At 39.7% G+C, this 18,203-nt stretch overlaps 1 protein-coding gene across 1 annotated transcript in view; it reads left to right on the forward strand.

Annotated features, from left to right (window-relative positions):
* The first annotated feature begins 11,141 nt into the window (after nt 1-11,141).
* Nucleotides 11,142-18,203, forward strand: part of LOC114872019 (insulin-like growth factor 2 mRNA-binding protein 1) — a 56,505-nt gene continuing 49,443 nt past the window's right edge. The window contains exon 1 of the mRNA XM_029178738.2: nt 11,142-12,900. Within this exon, the coding sequence (XP_029034571.1) occupies nt 12,812-12,900 (89 nt within the window). The 5' untranslated portion in view covers nt 11,142-12,811. The remainder of the gene's footprint in view (nt 12,901-18,203) is intronic.

Below are 18,203 nucleotides of genomic sequence, written 5' to 3' on the forward strand. Positions count from 1 at the left end.
TAAGTTATTCGGCTCATTACGTCCTGGCTACCGCGCGGAAAGCACCGAAACGAACTTGTTCTTACGTGCTAATAGTCCATTTGTCTTGGAAAAAAAATTTCGTGTAATCGCTTACACAAACTTCACGAAGGGTTATTAACCCTGGAAGCAATTTCTCGATCGAAAGAGAGATCACGCGTAATACCGACATAACGAGGTGCATAATTGGCCGCACGCGAGTAAATGCGCCGCGCGACCGGGTACGCGAGAGTTTCGAACTCGTGCCGAACGTGTCCAAGCAAAAATCGTCGAGGATTATCGTCAGTGGAACTCATCCGCGTCGTAGAATTTTAAACAATCGTCGGGTATCATCAAAGGAACCGTAGGGTTGACTCAACGAAACGGAAATCTTCAATTACGCGTTCTGCTTGAAGAGCGACAAGTTTTTTTCACAAATTTATCATACTAATTGTTGAATTTACGCAAAGCTGGATTTTCACAACGGTCAATTCTATTAATCATTTTGGTACTACATATCTGCCCGTATTTATGCACGCCAATTTGTAGGATACCAATTACATTTGCACTGTTTTTTCGCATGCTGGCGCGTACCTTTCGCACACATGGATCCCTGGTACGTATTGTTGTTGCAGTTGTACAAAAATTTAAAAAATCAACCATTCCTTTAATGGAGAAGGATATAACCCATAAAATATGAAGATACAAATTTTTAAAACTGAAACACCTTTACGTGTTTCATGAAATCAACGAATATTTAGACCTCCTGTTGATATATTATTTTCTACTTGAACGATAAGGGATTTGGGTTTATCTCATCGTCACGTATAACACTTTCTGTCGGATATTAATTACCGTACCTTTTGGTCAGCATTTTTTTTTCTCTGTCTTTCGAAAAAACCTTCTCTTTTCGAGCGCGATTACAGAAGCGTTTGGGAGCCTCTGCACACCGAGGCAGCCTCCTTCTCGGTGGTGAAGCAGGCGTTCAAGAGAAAAAAAAAAATGTGGCACCTGCCTTCTCCTTACGAGCTCCGAGCTGTGCCCAGGCTGCTCGCTCGTGCCACAACTGCAATCTGTTATTTCACCATCCCCCAACCTCGCTCCTTTCTCTGTTTCTCTTCTCGTTTATATACTCATACCACCGACTCCTCGCGCCACAAGAAACCTTATCGACCATACGAACGTGGCAATCGTATAAACCGTGGATTTGCTGCCGGTCGTAACGATACTCGACAACAGATAAGAGCAATTAAATGCAGCACACAGAAAGTGGACAGTATAACGAGCCATACCGGCCGGCACTTTTTAATTCAGTTGCCTTTCCACCGACACCGTACAAACGAGAAAAGGATTCTACATAGGACCTTGAAATTATTATTAGAAAATCAAATGGTTAGGATAGAATTTGTTTAGCAACAAGTTTCAAGCATAATTAAAGATGGTGCGAAGCTATTATCATGATATCAAACGGTTGACGCGAGAAAATCTTTTCCAGCAACAGGTCTTAGCTGCTAGGCCTCCTAGAACACGTACTCTACAACAATTATTAAAGCTTACAATCGAATTGAATATCATTTGTCTAAATAAACCTGCCAGACTCGTGTGCCCATTCAATTAGGGCAACGAATGTAACCGTTGTCATAATGAAATTTCTTTCATGATTGCCAGCGAAAAGATTGAACGAAGGCATCTTCGGTCCGACAATAGACGGTTTTTCGATTCGAAGGGACGAGCGTCACTTCCGAGTTGTCTTTCTGCACCGCTCGTAGAACTCGCGTATCAGCTTCCAACAGCGAGCATTGCTCCGTCGTTTTTTCATGTTTAAGGACCGATGCATGGCTAAACATTCATTTCCATATAAGCCGATATGTTTCAAATGTAAAGCACTCTTGTTAGATGGTTACAGCGAAGTGAAGAAGAAAGGGCGAGAATAGGTGGAGAAAGAAAAAAGAGGAAGACCACCGAGAAACAAACTGGTAGCAGCGGAAACTAGTTTAAAAGTCCGAGGGTCTCACCCTTCAAAAAATCTTTACAATGATTCCATGGGATCCGCCGCGTTTTTGATTCTATTTCCTTTAACTGGCTCTATCGGCCTCTTTGTATTAAGCCCGCCAATGTGTGACGTTACTCGTAGCCTCTGTGACTGTGAGAACCGAACAGAAAATTCGTAACGAATGGTGACAATTATATCGTCCTGCGCCTCTCTATTGATGTCATTTTAACGATATTTATTGTCACATCTATAGACAACTTGTATATCATTTTATCTCTATTATCTTAACCTGGAGATTCTGAATGAATCTGTCGAGAGTCGTAGGCTTAATTTTATGCATATACGAGGACACTGATCGACACATTAAATTGCAATATTAATGAAAAACAGATGTTCCGTTTTGATTGAACCGGTTGTATTGAATGTGAGCAAACTCTATGGATATTCTATATGCATAGATTGCAAGGTACTCAGAATTGTAGATGATGGTAAGGATTGTTGTAAGGGATGGAAATAAATATTTAACAGTAACAATTTATGAATAGCATGAATAGTAAATATTTTAATTCTCTGAGTAGGGAATTAAATTCAAGAAAATTCTTATTTAATCTTGTCATCACGAATGTAGATATGGAGTAGGATGATGACTTAACATTTTTTTATTTAATTAAGGACTTTCGTTAAATCCTTTTTTTTTGACATTCTATTTTATTCAAGTAAAAGATACCTGGTATCCTCATTGAAGGTTGCTTATTTGGTTTGCAGCTGTATGATTTCCTTTACATTGAATCATTCATGACTCGTACACAGCTTTCGTTACGTGGTTTCTTCCTCAAAACACTGTAAGTCATGCACATGTTTAATACGATGACCGCAGAGGTTGCTATAGACCCGATGAAAGGAAGTTCACTTTGCGGTGCATCCATACAATGCAGGCACGTGCATTGTACGTTATTCTATTCTACTGTACACACCCGTGTTGCGGTAAACCAACTCATGAGAGATGCAGTTGTAAATTCAATCAAATTGATGCAATTAGCATCTCTCGTTCCAGTGTCACTTAGCGGATAATTGCAGTGTTTTGTTGCATTAGGCTCTCCAGGTGCATCTGTCGTATTGCAATTTAAACTGCTGAATTTTTAATTGCTTTAGATTATAGATAGAATGTAATCGGTGGTTGAATTACAATTACCACCGGGCAAGACTGGACAATAATAGTTACCGTAACAAGTGCAAACGCGTGAACCTCCTGTGTCTCTTTCCACTTGCATTTACGCAGAGTGCACTTTTCTCATTTGCATAACAAGACCGCTGCACCTCGTGGCGCGTATCAGGTCAGTCAGGTTGCGCGATAGGAAGGGCATACACGGGGGTAAATTAAACCCCTGCAGCCGGTGGCGATCCGGCCGGCGCAATGGTTCAATGCATTTTGTTTGCATTTCCTGCACTCCAAGTACCAGTCGTTTGTCTGTATCACTTGTCCCCTCGAATTCTCGTGTTTCTCAAAATAAAAATTAATTGATGCATTTCTTGTAATGGTAAATAGTCAAAAGTCCCTTTGACAAATTTGCATGAAGTTCAAGACTTTTAGGGTGTTGGATAAAATTCAATGTGATTTGAAACTTTCTCTGCATAGAATTTGTATCGAAAGCAAAAAAAGTGCTTCATAGCTCATCACTAATCTCTTCCCTTCGTTGCAATGCACTTTCTCTTCTTTTCTTTTTTTATGCCGTGTTCCGGCTGCCTCTTCTCGTCTTTCTTTTCTCTCTCTCTTTTCTTGAAGTGAATCGTTGCACTCGGCGCGTGCCAACCTCGTGCCCTGCTCTGGTGGTGTGCCCCCTCCCTCGCCTTGCATTTAATTCTGCCTCTGCTCGTCCTCTACCCCTTTCGACTCCCCACTTTTCTCAGACCACCCCACCCAACCCCGTTTCCCTTCTCCCTGGTCGCTCGTGGTGCATCCTGCATGCACTTGTTGCGTCAATGCACAGCCGGCTGCTTCGGCACGCAGGCGCAACTCGAATTTCTGGATGTTGTGTTGATACGTGTTTTTTTTTCCTCCCTTTTCTTTCTTTCCTTTTAGTTTTTCTTTCTTCTTTTTTTATCTTTCGAAGGGACGGTGCGTGTGCGATGCATTTCAAGCGCGATGGGATTATTACGGGGGACAATTTTTGCCGATTAACGAGTGGGGAAACATCGGACGGCGATATAATACGTTTATCATATTACTCTTTCTCGTGCGAATGGGTTTTATTTTCGTTAATCCGACAACCAATGTCTCAAGTGTAATCACGAATAATTTTTAAGAAAGATTTCAATTATTTCAATTTCAATTTGATTCTTTTTGTCATTTCTTGATAATACGTGTATAAATAATAATCTTCTGAAAAAGTAATCATTTAGTTTTCGAATAGACCTTCTTTTCTAAATTGCGCACCATGAATGCAATTTAAATCTTCATCCAATTGTAAGCTTACGGAGGGGCCGGTGATGTTCAGTTCTGCACTTGTTGCATCCACATTGAATGCAAATGTCGCATCACGCAAGCGCACTTTGTCCAGACAAACCTTAGGGATCTTTATCTTCACGATCAAAAGCCGCAAACATTAACACCTTAATGATCGAAAGCGTTGATAGTGTAAATTGCTCTTTTCAATTTTTAGTTATTATCAGTCGTAATACTAATGCTTATCCGTTTCATCTCAAAATATTAGGTAAAGTGTGAACTACGTAAAATGTGAAAATTATAAAAATATATATTTATATAAACATTCATAGTCTAGTTAAGTATTGGTATCTGATGGAATAAATAAAAATAAGGTAAAATCAAAATTGATCGTCAAAGTATTAACAAACGAATAATCATAAAAGAAAAGGGGGAATTCTTGTATCTTTTGAGATCAAAGTACGTGGTGTCATTTAGATACGAAGCAACATCAAAGTCCCTGCTAAAGGGTATTCCCATTTATTTCGCTTTCCAAATCCCAACACGATTTCATCTCTCAACACTCGTTTTACACGTATGACTTTATGCGAGGATTATCAGGTGATTCTTTATGTAACGATCTTCAGTGAATTGACGCGTATAAAGAATGACCAGATAAACATAAAACTGGATCGCTCGTTGTTGCTTTTCGTTCGCGCCTCTACTTTTCTTCTTGTACCGATCCTCTTTCTCTACAAGAAGCAGCAACAGTGGCTACGGACGAGTGAAAACAAAAACGACAAACTGGCACCCGTCCGATAGGATCACTTCTTCCGATGTTTGCTCAAAGTATCTTCCTCCGAAGAGCCTCGAGGGACGATATCCTGATGAACAGGAGTCTCGTGTGCAGCTGCGTTCACACACTTGTCTTCGAAGGGGTTACGTTTCTGAAAATTCCATTGATCTAGCCGGTTAATATTTGCGAACCATTTCGTTTTTATCTTTCCGTTATTGAAATTTATGGAGCAAATTGATTGTACTTGTTTATCATTATCTTGCAAGAAGTTTTCTGAACTTTAATGTTTGCTATTTTTTAACCGACTTCGAAAAAGTATATATTTTTCGATCGGTATATATATATTTTTTCTATTAATAGTTTTAGACACAAAATTACAAAGGCCTTCAAGGTATTGAATTTGTAATGCCGGCCACCAATGACCCTCCTTGCATTCAATGTATTAAACTGCAAGCATGATTATGCTTGATGTACATAAGCGAAAGTGACTGACACGGAGGAACGTTTCAATTAAAGCTAAGGGGTCTTCATCGGAATACCGATCAAGTGCTTCATAATGTCAAGTAAAGTAATTTGTGCCGAAACGACAATACGATTACCATCCGAACCTCATCAGGCGAACAATTAATGATCGAATTTCTCGAAACTAATGAAAATCGTAATCCGATGAAAATCATCGATTAATTTTCCCTCCAATTGTTTACTATTCTCCGTTGAAATGATACATACAACAACAAAGATTTGTACGGTGTAATTTTCATCAAGATACGTAACACTGAATTTATTCAAGTAATAAAACAGCCGCTTACAGGCGTAATTAATATTCCCGAGCAGGCGACGTAAGAGGCATAATGCCGCGATTAAAACAGCTTGCCTACAAGTAAATTACGTTTCTTCTTTTTTTAAGATGTGAAATCGTTCGGTGGTTTTTGTCTCGAGCGTTGCCGTGCTTCGTTTCCCTTGTTAATAGCTATTAATCATCCTTGAAGAAAAGGGCACGTAAGAACATTAAGTCAAGATGCACAAAACGTTCCGCCGTGACGATAGCTGTTCTCTTTTTTTTTCTCGAACAAAAAGCGGAGGCGGTTAGGGTTTGTTTCTGTTTAATTTTTCTTCCGTCTGGCGATTTTTTTCATCGCCCGATTCCTTATCACGCGTATACATCCACAGATGAGCAGAGATCGTCATGGTGAAAAAAGAATTACACGGGTATGCGCGTGTACAGACATGGCACGATCCGCAGGTGTAAAGGGCCTCGCTTAATTATCTCAAAATTGAGGTACGCTGACGTGCAATAATTGTTATATACCCTCCTCTTTCGCGTGTTCCCCTCATTTCCCTTTTTTTCTTTCATCTTCCCTTGCCTTCAATGCACTCACCTCATCGTAGCAATGGTGCATCAATGGTTCCGCTTTAAGACGATACAAGAACAGCTGATTGTTAAATCTTAAACCTTTGATGTTCCAAAAAAATGCAGTTTTTGCTGTGATCCATCGGAATCACTCTCGACGCCTTCGTTTTCCAATCATTCCATCAAAACAAATGAGCTGATGAAGCCCAGAATATAAATATATATACATATATTTTTATATATAATTTGTAACATTATTAGGATACAAGTTAAAAGTACAATAGCAGAATATAATATTAAAAATTCGAAGTCTTCTGTGGGAACGGTGAAAGTGAAAATTTTCCAAAAAAAAAAAACCCAAAATCAAAACTTTCTCTCGGGACAAATTGAAAGCACGGTAGCTGGTAAGGAAAGTAGCGTAAAGGTGATTTTAACGGCGATGCCTCTTAATTGGCGTGACCGAGGCAAAAGAACGACACCGTGAAAAAGAAACCCCCAAGAATATGCACGGATCACGGAAGACGCTGCACCTGGCCAACCGACCGGCCAGATCGGTATCACCGTGACGCGGTTATTATTAATTCTTTTTTCATCCTCTGTCAGATAGACCACAATTAATATGCATGTCGCGGAGGCCTCCAATTATCTGCGGTAAGAAACTTTTTTCTCCCCGTGAATGTCGAGCCCCGACTTTCGAACTTTGTAAGTCTCTCGTCTGTTGAGACCAAAAAGAATACGCGATCGAACACAAGGAATCTTTGTTGCAACATTCGCACTGCTCGGAGAAAACATTAATGACTCATTTTACGCACAGAAAATCTTTAAACTATTTTGAAAAAAAAACGTATTTTTTTTCTTCTCCTTTTGAGATTCCGGAACGCGTGTATTGAGAAAGAGGGTGATTATACTGATCCTGAATACCTTATCTTATTATCCTAGTATTCCTGTATCCTTTGTATATCCTACAGCCTCCCGTTTCCTTGTTTCAGGGGTAGCGGCGACGCCCTACCAGAATCTTCACTTGGCCAAGTTGGAAGTGGTTGGAGGTGAGCCATTTTTCGTAACCTTTCTACTTTTGCTCACTCATCTATAAGACACTTTCTCTTACTCAAAACACTGTGTAATTAATGTTTTCACGCTGAGTAATTCGATGTATTAATTTCGAATTAGTTTCTTTACCTTGAAACTTTTTTGCCAAATTATCTTGTGATTGAAATTCCTTAAATTACCATAAATGTAGGACAACAATAAATCACTTCTAATTTTAAAATATGAACAATTTTCTTTATTGTATTTAAGTTTGAGAAAATTTTCTAAAAATTTCTCCTACATTTATGGCAATCGATATGCTATCACATATCGACTCGTCCTACATGCTGTTCCACAAAATATTAAACATTTCTCTTACAGTCTCTGATTATTTTCCGTTCGTCGTTGAAACACAAGGTTCCTCGCCGAATATGAACGATAACACCTCGTAGACTTTCGTTAAGAAAATATACCATACTTCTAATTTTATTTTCGTCACCGTGAACCAGAATCCGATAGAGGCAGAGAAAGTTTTCCCAGCTCGTCCTGAGACATCCGGGCTGCTGGTGCGAAAATTCTTCAAGGGTGCGTGGCCACTATTGATTCCAGGCCTCTGCCACCCTTACGCGCCCTCGCATTTCTCTTTCCCTCTCTATTTCTCTATCTCTCTTTCTCTCTTGTCCGCCGTTACCATTCCTGTCCCCATCTAAATTCTCCCTCTACCCCTGTACACCCGTCGTCTTCTATACTCCCTGTGGAGGACCCTTTCCTCCTGTCCCGAATTACGTCGCTCCTCCTTGCTTTCCTTCCACCGGCTGATCCACCCTGGAGGGGTAAAAGCCGCTCTCGTTCGTTCCCATCGTTTCGGATCGTTCGTTTCCATAGCCGTCCCAGTTATTAAACTACCCACTCGTCGATTTTATGTAATCACGTGGATGGCATTGCCATTGAAAATTCCGTTGACAACACTGGCCAAGTAATTACGGTTCAGATTATAGCTGACGTATTCGGGATCGTTTTAAATGGAACATTGTGAATGCTTGTAAAACAGATATACCTACGCTACATATTGATGCGTATCAAATTCGATATTTATTTCTTAAGAGTAATCCGACGGATCAGAACCTCGAATAGCTTTCATAGAATAGGGATAGTTTCTAAGAAATTGAAACAACAGATCCATTCTTACGCGGCCGGAAACCATTTACCGACCCCCACGTCGTACTCCAGCCACGTTTCATTGGTACCGATATTTACGAGCCGTGTAACTATTAATTATCTTTAAACACCTAACCTATCCCAAGCATCATTATCAAGAGGAACAAAGAGCCGCCATGCGGTTCGAGGTAAATTCTACCCTTTTGTCTCGACATGAATGTCGAAGCCGTTTCGATGCCATTCCTTCCAAACTTAGCATTTGTCGAGTTTCTACAGTCATTCAGACGAAATATACGTGTAACCGTGGATTCTCGGAACCGCGTTTCAAAAGAGACCAAATGCTACATTTCTGTATTAATTAGCTGATATTTATACTTGTAGAATCACTCAAAAATTCGATCATAATTAATGCGAACTTCTTTCCTGCAAACTTAGTGAAACGACTTTGTTTTGTCACGATGAAAGTTGTTTCTATCACTTGTTAAGTCAGTCTGTATAATAAAAATTCATAGTGCATCCACGCGACCAAACGACACATTCAAAATTCAAGTTCGACCTGGTATTATAACTGGCTGTCCACTTGTTTATAATGGATCAACGTCTCTTCGGTTATGTGACCACTCCCCTCGCGGGGTTCCATGCTCTTTTTTTATCCTCTAACCCCCTTTGCGTAATTCGGTGATTTGTAATCATCATTTGTTTTCTTCCGGGAGATCATAGCACAAGTTGTACCTACAGGTGTACCATTCAGACGAAATCCCAGCAGAACTTGTCTTTGAAATTATGAACGTACGGATAATCGTGTTTTTGAATGGTACCTGTACTCACGGAACAAACAATTTATCCAGAATTATTTTTCTAAATATCTCAATATTTTTTGAATTATTTTTGCCACTATAAAATAATTTTTATTTCTTTTATTTTATTCCAATTTGACAGACAGCTCGTCAAACTTTGATTAAAAAATGAATTAATCGTATCTGTGATAAATGTAGTTTGCCACAGCGTTAAGGATATATCGTAGTTCAATAAACGACAATAGAAATTCTGCATTTCCCAACAAATGACATATAATTTATGAGAGATAGTTTGACGAAAAGGGGCGCGCATTTGACGAAAGGCGAAGGTTGCTTTCGGTTTTAGGACGGCTTAACGAAACACAATTACACAGGCGTTTGGACGGATCAGAAATTCAAGTGCTATACGGCCACGATTCTGTGAATGATAAATCTAGTTCAAGGATAACACCCTCGTCATTGCCAAAGATAATGACGATGAAACGTGAGCGCAGAAAAGCCACGAATACCCGTGGCCGACCTGCACCCATATACCTGCAGGCATGCACAAAAGAAAGGCGAATCCTTCCTTTCTACCTGGCCGAACAAAGAGAGCTCCGTAACGGAATCAATCCTGCGCCTCTACGGAGACCAAGGAATCCGTATTTTGTTGTTCAATGATTTCAATCTTTTTTTTTTCGTTTCCAAATTTTTACTAAAACCTTACGCAGAAGGTACTCGGTGATTAGGGTGCTAATGAGTCGTGAGACCAATATAAGTATACAAGTGTAGAATAATGTGCAGCGGTGTCTTTTTAGAAATGTCCTGGTAGCCGGGTACTTTTAGTCTCCCCCTTTTTGAGTTACAAGTTGATCAGAGAAGTGCTCTTGATGTCGACGAGCTAGGGGCTGAAGCGTTACAGTTCTTAGCTATTCGGCAATTCGAGGGTACCTACGATTGATTACAATTTTTTTTTAACGTAAGGGAGCTATTTATTGAATAACAGAAAAATTGTTATCCACTATGACTCGGTATAATTTTTATTTAAAAATTCTACCCCCAGTCTTTTCGTAGAAGTGCGATAAACGAAACCTAGGAACGGAGCCCGGAAAAATGGAAAAACAAGTGTTAGTATTTGCCGGCGCCCATCAGATGGCGACTCCTTACGCGACCAACGTGTGCACCGATTATGGAATTGTACGATGGAATGCGCATAGCGTTGAATAGTTGGAGCAAGTACACATGAAAAAGTATCGTAAGGTTTATTGAAAATTCGAAGAGTTTTGATATAATAATCAGGAAGAAAAAGGAAAACGATCGTAGCAAGATGGCATTCACGCGAAGAAAATATCGTTCCGGCTTTGATATACCCACGCAGGATAGCGGAGAACCTTTTCCTATTCACCCTTCTCCCCGAGGCTTACACGCTACGTGTTTGGTGGGGAGGAACGGTAAGGCTTCCCCTAGGAGTAGGAGAGGGAGTAACAGTTTGTGGAGGGGAGTAAAGCTAGTTGAAGGTGGGGGTATATTGGGCGCGGCCTAGGACGGCCGCGCACCGCGTTGTTATAAAAATAATATCAGTGTTCCCAGCGCGCTTCTCGTTAGATATCCCGGCCAATATAACCGCCGTCAGTGTAGCACGCTGCTCTCTAGCCGTGTGTGTTTTTTTTTCTCTTCCGTAATCGACATCCGTGTGCGTACGCCCTTCCGATAGGTGCGCGTGAAACTCGGACGAGAATCTCCCTTGTCTCGAAAGCGTTTATGCCCCATTGATCGTCGCGCATTCGTCGTGATCGCAAGCAGCGCTGATCGAAACGGCCGGCTGAAACGGAGAAAGGGGTACAGCACGAGAGGAAGGAAAAAAAGGTGGAAGAGACAGAGGGAGAAAAAAAAGAGACAGAGAGGGAAAGAGGAAGAGATTGAAAGAGCGAGAGAGGAAGAAAAAGGAGTACCGGAGAACAGAGAGGGCGCACCCACGTATACGTCCGAAGAAAGGCCAGTGTCATTTACGAACATACACGTTGTAGTATAAACGCCGCCACGAAAACGAAAGCCGGGTGTTGTGTCACTTCGTTGTTCGGCCGAGTGATACCACGCGCACCGATATCTTACACGTCCAACACAACCGAATTTCATCCACGTGGTTCTCTGATACATAAATGTGTTACGCACCAAGAGGACCAACGTAATTTCTGTGGAACGTATCTTTTCTTTTTTTTCCTTCCTTTTCTACCGGCTTTTCTAACCCGTTGTGTCATCGCGTGAAACGGTGTTCATCATTCTTTCGAGAGCGAGAGAGAAGGAAGAGAGAGAGAGCAATAGCGGGAACCGGATAACGCACGGTCCCAGAATCGTCCCGTGCAACCAATCACGTACGAGCTCTCGGCTGTCTCCTCCGTTTAGTTGGTAAAAGTGCTCGCGCGTCTTCGATACGTGGAGGGATTTCTTGGTTGGCCAGAGAGAAAGAGCAATAGAAGGCACCGTGCGAGAAAGAAGGACGAATTGGAGGGACGGGTAAGGGAAGGCACGGTAGTAGAAAGCCGAGGAGCAGAGGCAAGGAGGAAAGTACGAAACTGCTCCACCCGCGCGAGGTTCCCTTCGACGCTCGTTGAGAGAACAAGACGAACGAGTACTCTATCCTGAAGGAACTTCCAAATAGTGCCGTGTGATCCTCTTTTACTTGGATTTCTTCGATCTCCTTTGCATCGTGTGTCACGCGTAATCTCGTGTGTCATCGTGAAAAAGAAATTAAAAAAAAAAAGAAAAAAAAATACGCGAAAGGGTGTGAAGACGGCGAGAAAAGAGCGTGTACAACGAAAGAGACGAAGCGTGTGCGATTAAAACGAAACAGGGGAGGAGGAACACGCGCGAAGGAGTACGAAATTAAGGAAACGAGAGAGGACGCTACTGTACGGACAACCCGAAAGAGTTTGGTACGTCGGTCGTGTTCGTGTATTCGTCGCATATACGACGTCGTGTGTCCTATTTTCATCTTTTTCTTGCTCTCCTCTCTTTCATTCGTGCTCGTTCGGTCGTACGAACGAGAAATCAGCCAGTGTTTAGTGCCAGTGTTTGTCTACCTCAGTCGATTAGCGGCAGCTAACTGTGAAAAGCTGCGTTAAAAGATAATTAGAAGAAAAAAATAAGAAGAATATATTATATATATAGTATAATATATATTATATTGAACAGTGCTTAAAAACGACGTCGAGTATTGTTGTAAATAATCCATCGGTTCTTTTTTTTGTTGTGTGAATTTTTTCAACGAACGAAGAAATAAATAATCATCATGTCCCTGGATAAGTTTGCGGAAGGTGGTATGTTGTCAAAGGAAATGGAGCGGCTAGACATCGAGGAGAAAAACGGCGATACCGCGAGGTAAATTAGCCAATTTTTTATTCACCAGTTCTCCATTTGTAATCGCGTTTCCGGTTTTGAGGTTAGAATTCCACCGACACGACTCGCCGATCACGCGCGCGTCGATAGGTTTCGCGCCTTTTCTTGTCAATCGAAGATGCCTGATACTTTTTCATTTCTTTCGAATCTTATTTTTCACAATCCCTTTAAATACTTTTCTAGAAAAATATTTCATTATTGTCATGTAGAATAATGCTTATTAACCATGCACATACGTGGAATATATTTTTGAGAAAGATTGTCGTTTAACGCGTTCACTACGACGTTCGTAAAATATACTATTTTTTACATTATATTCATCTATATTATTATAATTAAATCCTCATAAAAAGGAATATCATAATACTTATAGTACACGTGCAGGATCTAAAGGGATACTAATTTATTAAATAATATCTTATAAAAAGAGGAAGTGCGAGTACTGATGGAGAACGTGTTGATGTAATTAAATACTTGAATTTTATAACATTTCCTATAAACTCCTTTTCGATAATAACAAATTTGAAGGAATATTAGAGATCGTCAAACGGTTCATCGTGTCAATAGAGCACGTATAATGACGCGTACACACACACGGGCAAACGAAAGTGACTTTTGAAAGCCGGTGAAATATTAACGGTTTCATATCGGTAATATACTCGAGACGGATTATTGTGTCTGACGCGAGTAGGTTTTCGTCTATTCCGTTCCATTGCGTCGTTACATAAGGTTTTAAAATCGCGCTTAATGCTACGCCAATTAAATTACGTAACCGTGAACTTTTTCATGATCGTGCGATCCGTGTTGCGTCCGAATACCGATCCAAAAGTTATAATATAATCTAAATAGTCGATGTTAATATTTCTTTCGAGGCCCTGGGTACAACCGTGTTCTGTGCATTGTAATCCAACCGGCTAACTGAACTTAGGACATTGACTTCCGGTATACTTTTACGTGCGTGCGTGACAGGTATGAAACGATTATACATATTTGTATCGAATTTTCTGTAATTCGAATTTTTTTCTTTCTCGAAGAAACTACTGTTTTAAAAGTGAAATTTGTCTCTGTGTCTCGTATTAATTCTCTTATCAAAGTTCGAGCTTTCGTAATAGCTGATTCACTTCGTGAAATCTCGGGATATATAGTCGTCCATACCGTTAGAAGATGAGACCTCTTCGATTTACTTGTTTTTCTACAACCTCGAACGATAAATATAGGATAGATGTACCAATTGTGGCCAGTTGAAAGATTCCCGCACCATTTACTGCTACATAACTAAAGAAAAAATAGTTACATTAAAGTGAAAAATATACGAGTCGCTCGTTTGCCAAATTAGATAACTCCAAAAAACAAGAAAATAGAAAAATTCTGAAAATGGCCACATTGTTTCTATTTTAATTTCTTCCACAAATGGTACTCTATTCTACCCTAATCTATTCTATTCGTTATTTATTTTATTCTCGCAGAAGAGTTTCAGTTTTTTCAAGGTAGAAATTGTTCATTCATAAAGTCCAGAAGATGTTCATTTTGTCTGTTGTCGTAACAGGTAGATCGTAGGAATTTCTTTTCTCGTCATACCTCCTAGTCTCGTACAATTATTATGCTTTGTGTTTTTCTTCGCCAAGCCGGACGTGGCCTTGATTATCGCACGTGGCACAGCTTTGCGATCGTCCCTGAAATTCGGCTGTATCGGTGTCAACAAGGCGGGAAATGAAAATTCAACGTTAACCGCTTATTTAACTTGGCCGGAAAGTGTTGTTTCGGCGTCGCTGATAATTAATTCAGTTGCCTGTGTGTGATACACGTGGCCCCACGGTATGGCGAAACATTTGTCGTACGGTAATAACGATCCGATTTATCGCAACCTCTAAATGTATTCGATTATCAGCGAAAACTTCTCTATTAGCAAATTTATTTTTCTACGTTTCCGAAAATTTTGTTTTAAATATTTCGCTAGCAACGGTGTTGATACTGTGTTATTCTTAACCCTTTAATTATTTATCTATTTTATTTTAATGGCTGACATTATATTCTTTCGTCCTGTTATCATTTTCGTGCCATACCAATGTTGATTTTATACCAAATCGTTCTGATTAGAATTAATTTTAATGGCTATAAATGGAACTGAGTACTTTGAAATACAAGGCCTTCTATTCAAATAACAGATAATTGGTGTTAGGGTTAAAGATCCTCCGAAAAATGTCCACGTGGACAGAAGAGTATATATAGATAGAAGCGTGTGCCAGGACCATGATAATCCCATTGTACCATAGTGTAAAAATAGAAAACGTGTCATAAATAATAACGCGTTACAGGGGAAAACATACTGTTCTGGTCAATTATAGCTTTACCGTGAAACCATAAATAGAACAACCCTAAGTTGCTTTTCTACAGACAGTAGTTTTTTCCGGTTCCGTTTCCGTGACTACAATACCATGAACGTGTTAGCGATGCCTTGTTATGCGTGCATGCACGTCCAATGTAAACGATACAGTACCTAATGTTCTGCTAAAAGTGGCCCGTGGAACCGTGTAATTAGGACTCGTCTGTGGATAAAAGGAAATTAAAGAATGTCGAAATATTGTGAGAAGGAATAGTACTCGTTGAATGGGTGTAGCATTTGAGGATGTCTATCAGTATTCTGCGGTTTCATTAACGCGATATCGCGTGCACAATTGTCAACTCTTTATTGACAAAAATATAGCCCGGCCTAAGCAGGAAGTTCGTCGTATGCTGGAAATAGTACACGTAGCAGGGAATGTGTTAATTAATTTTCTTCTTCCAAGGCACTTTTCTGTGCGCGACCCATTCGTGTGATCCAGTATCCAATGATTAAATTGTAGCTGAATGCCACTATGTTGTGTCTCTCTTAAGGAATCCTTTTTTTTCCCGCGTATGGCGTCTCCAAAGCCACATGGAATTCGGCTATTCGATCTGAGATTACTTAAAACTTTCCACACACATAGAGAGAGAGGTGCGTATGTTTCCTCCACCTCCTCCACGCTTCCGCCACTTCTTAACCTCGTAGAACGATCGTCATCAGCTGCGTGTATGAATAAATTCGCCGATAAAAATCATCTGATTCACCATAGATTCAGTTAGCTCGTTTCAAGCAAAATTTTTAACCATTTACGAAGAAAGGAGGAGTATTATTCGTTCCGCGAAGATACGGTGCGTCAATAAACACCTTAAGAATTCAGATAAATGACCGGTTTTATTTATTCTTCTGTTATCCTGGCAAGAAACGTTTCTTAGCTAGTTAATTAATCTTTCCAACGATTAAGTAGTTAGCATTTCTATGATGAGCACATGCTTTTGATAGATTGTGTATCAGTAAAGCGATCAAACATACTGATTTAAAGAAAAATAAATTCTCGTTTGTTATAGTGAGCCTCATTTGAAGATTTAAATGCTTAGGAAAAGTTTTAATTCTATTATGAACTTGGTTTTTATTATTTGATGGAAATAGTGCTTTTTATAAAAATCTGTATATATTCGATAGATCTACCGTTAGTCACCGGAGAAGTAGAATTAATTTGTTAATGAAACATTAATGGGAGATTTGCAGAGAGGCGCCCGTTTGTGGCGAATGACGCATTAGACCACGCCACGTTACGAAATACAAACTTGCGTATAATTTTTACGTGACTTTAATAGCAATATTCAGCGAACGTTGCACGGCGATGGTTTGCGAATGCTACAAATATTTTTCATGTAAAGAACAAGAAAATGCAGGAATAGAATAAGATCGACAGCATGGGCGTACGTTGCATATCCGTATGAAACACGCGCGACCGCTGTGCGTGGCTCTATCTTTTGGTGAAAACGCGTATCAAGCCTTTTCCACATCGGTAACGTAGGTGTCTGTATGCGCGAGATTTAGGCGGAAAACTCGAATTAGAACCGCCATAATGATCGAAGGGAAAAGAATCATTTATTAGCAGTTGCTTGCATTCGAATCAGCCTTCTTTTCGTTAATCAAAATATTAGATTCTATATATTGAAAGGGTTTAATTTAAATATCTTGAATAAAAAGAATTTATTAAAAGTATTTAAACAATTTTAGTTCACTTCCCAAATTTTTGCTTTATTTTACACATAAAGTCATAAAATTAGAATATCAGAGAATTATAAATCTGAAAAAGTGACAATGAAAATTTCAGCCTGCAGCTTTGCAAAAATCTAAAATTCCTTTGCTTGTAAAAGGAATATTATAGCTATTTCTGTTTCACAAAAGAATAATTCTTCGTCATTTTCACGGCTATGCGTTCTCAGGTATCGAGCATGGAATACCGATGGAATGGAAACGTGGTTGGGTAGCCTGTTGGTCAATTTCACAACAATTTTTCATTTGTCTGCGTCAGAAATTTCAGTTCGGGAAATCACGAACAAAAGGTTTTCAGGTATATCTTGTCCGCATTGTGAGGGCTACATCTGCGTCGGTTCGATTGTATTTCAAAAGACCTAGACCTTTTTCTAGGAAGGCTGGAATTAGTTTCTTAATACTTTCATCTACCTGAGTTTCAAGTCCTTGAATACGCTCCACGACTTCGCGTATTTCATCCTTCGATTTGAAGCGTTGCAACACCAGTATTCTATGAGAAATGCTTTTCTCCGAATTCATCCAAGAATATGCTCGTTCTTTCCTGTAAGAAATCGCGCTGTACAATAATTTTTCTCGTATAACGCGAATAATCTAAAGTAACATTTTTGGAACAATTATTGCCATGGCAACTTTTATTTTCTATGTTTTATCAAATAGGACAATTTAAAAAAAAATTAAGTGACATATACGCGTTGTAAAAACTCGCGTTATACGGGAGTCTACTGTATCTTTGTGTTTTTAAAAAATGTCCAAGTCCACTGTAGACTTCGTGGGACCAGATGGTACCAAACTGACTGATACGTTAATATTTAATAAAGAAGAGTGTTCAATGTTGAAAAATAACACAAGTAACGTTTTCTAGATAAAAGTGCATCAAAACATCTCACTCTTCGTTTTATTTTTCTTTAATAAATTTGCAAAATTTTAGTAATCTGTATAAGTATGGCGATTGTACCATAAATTTACCGCAGTTCTTTATTAAGCAAGAAGACCGTTTTAATATTGGTTGCAAAATGATCGCAAAGCGTGCTTTGCTTGAAGGTACAGATCGGAGAGCAAGAAATCGCAGCGTAGAAATGGCTGTCGCCTTCTGCAGGGTAGATGGCCGCCATTTGCAAACCAGCCTTCACCGTACACACGTTCATTAGCATACAAGTTGATACCAGTCGAACTACCGTAA

Source organism: Osmia bicornis, chromosome 2 (genome assembly GCF_907164935.1).
Source record: "Osmia bicornis bicornis chromosome 2, iOsmBic2.1, whole genome shotgun sequence".
In the NCBI taxonomy this organism is placed as follows: Eukaryota; Metazoa; Arthropoda; class Insecta; order Hymenoptera; family Megachilidae; genus Osmia; species Osmia bicornis.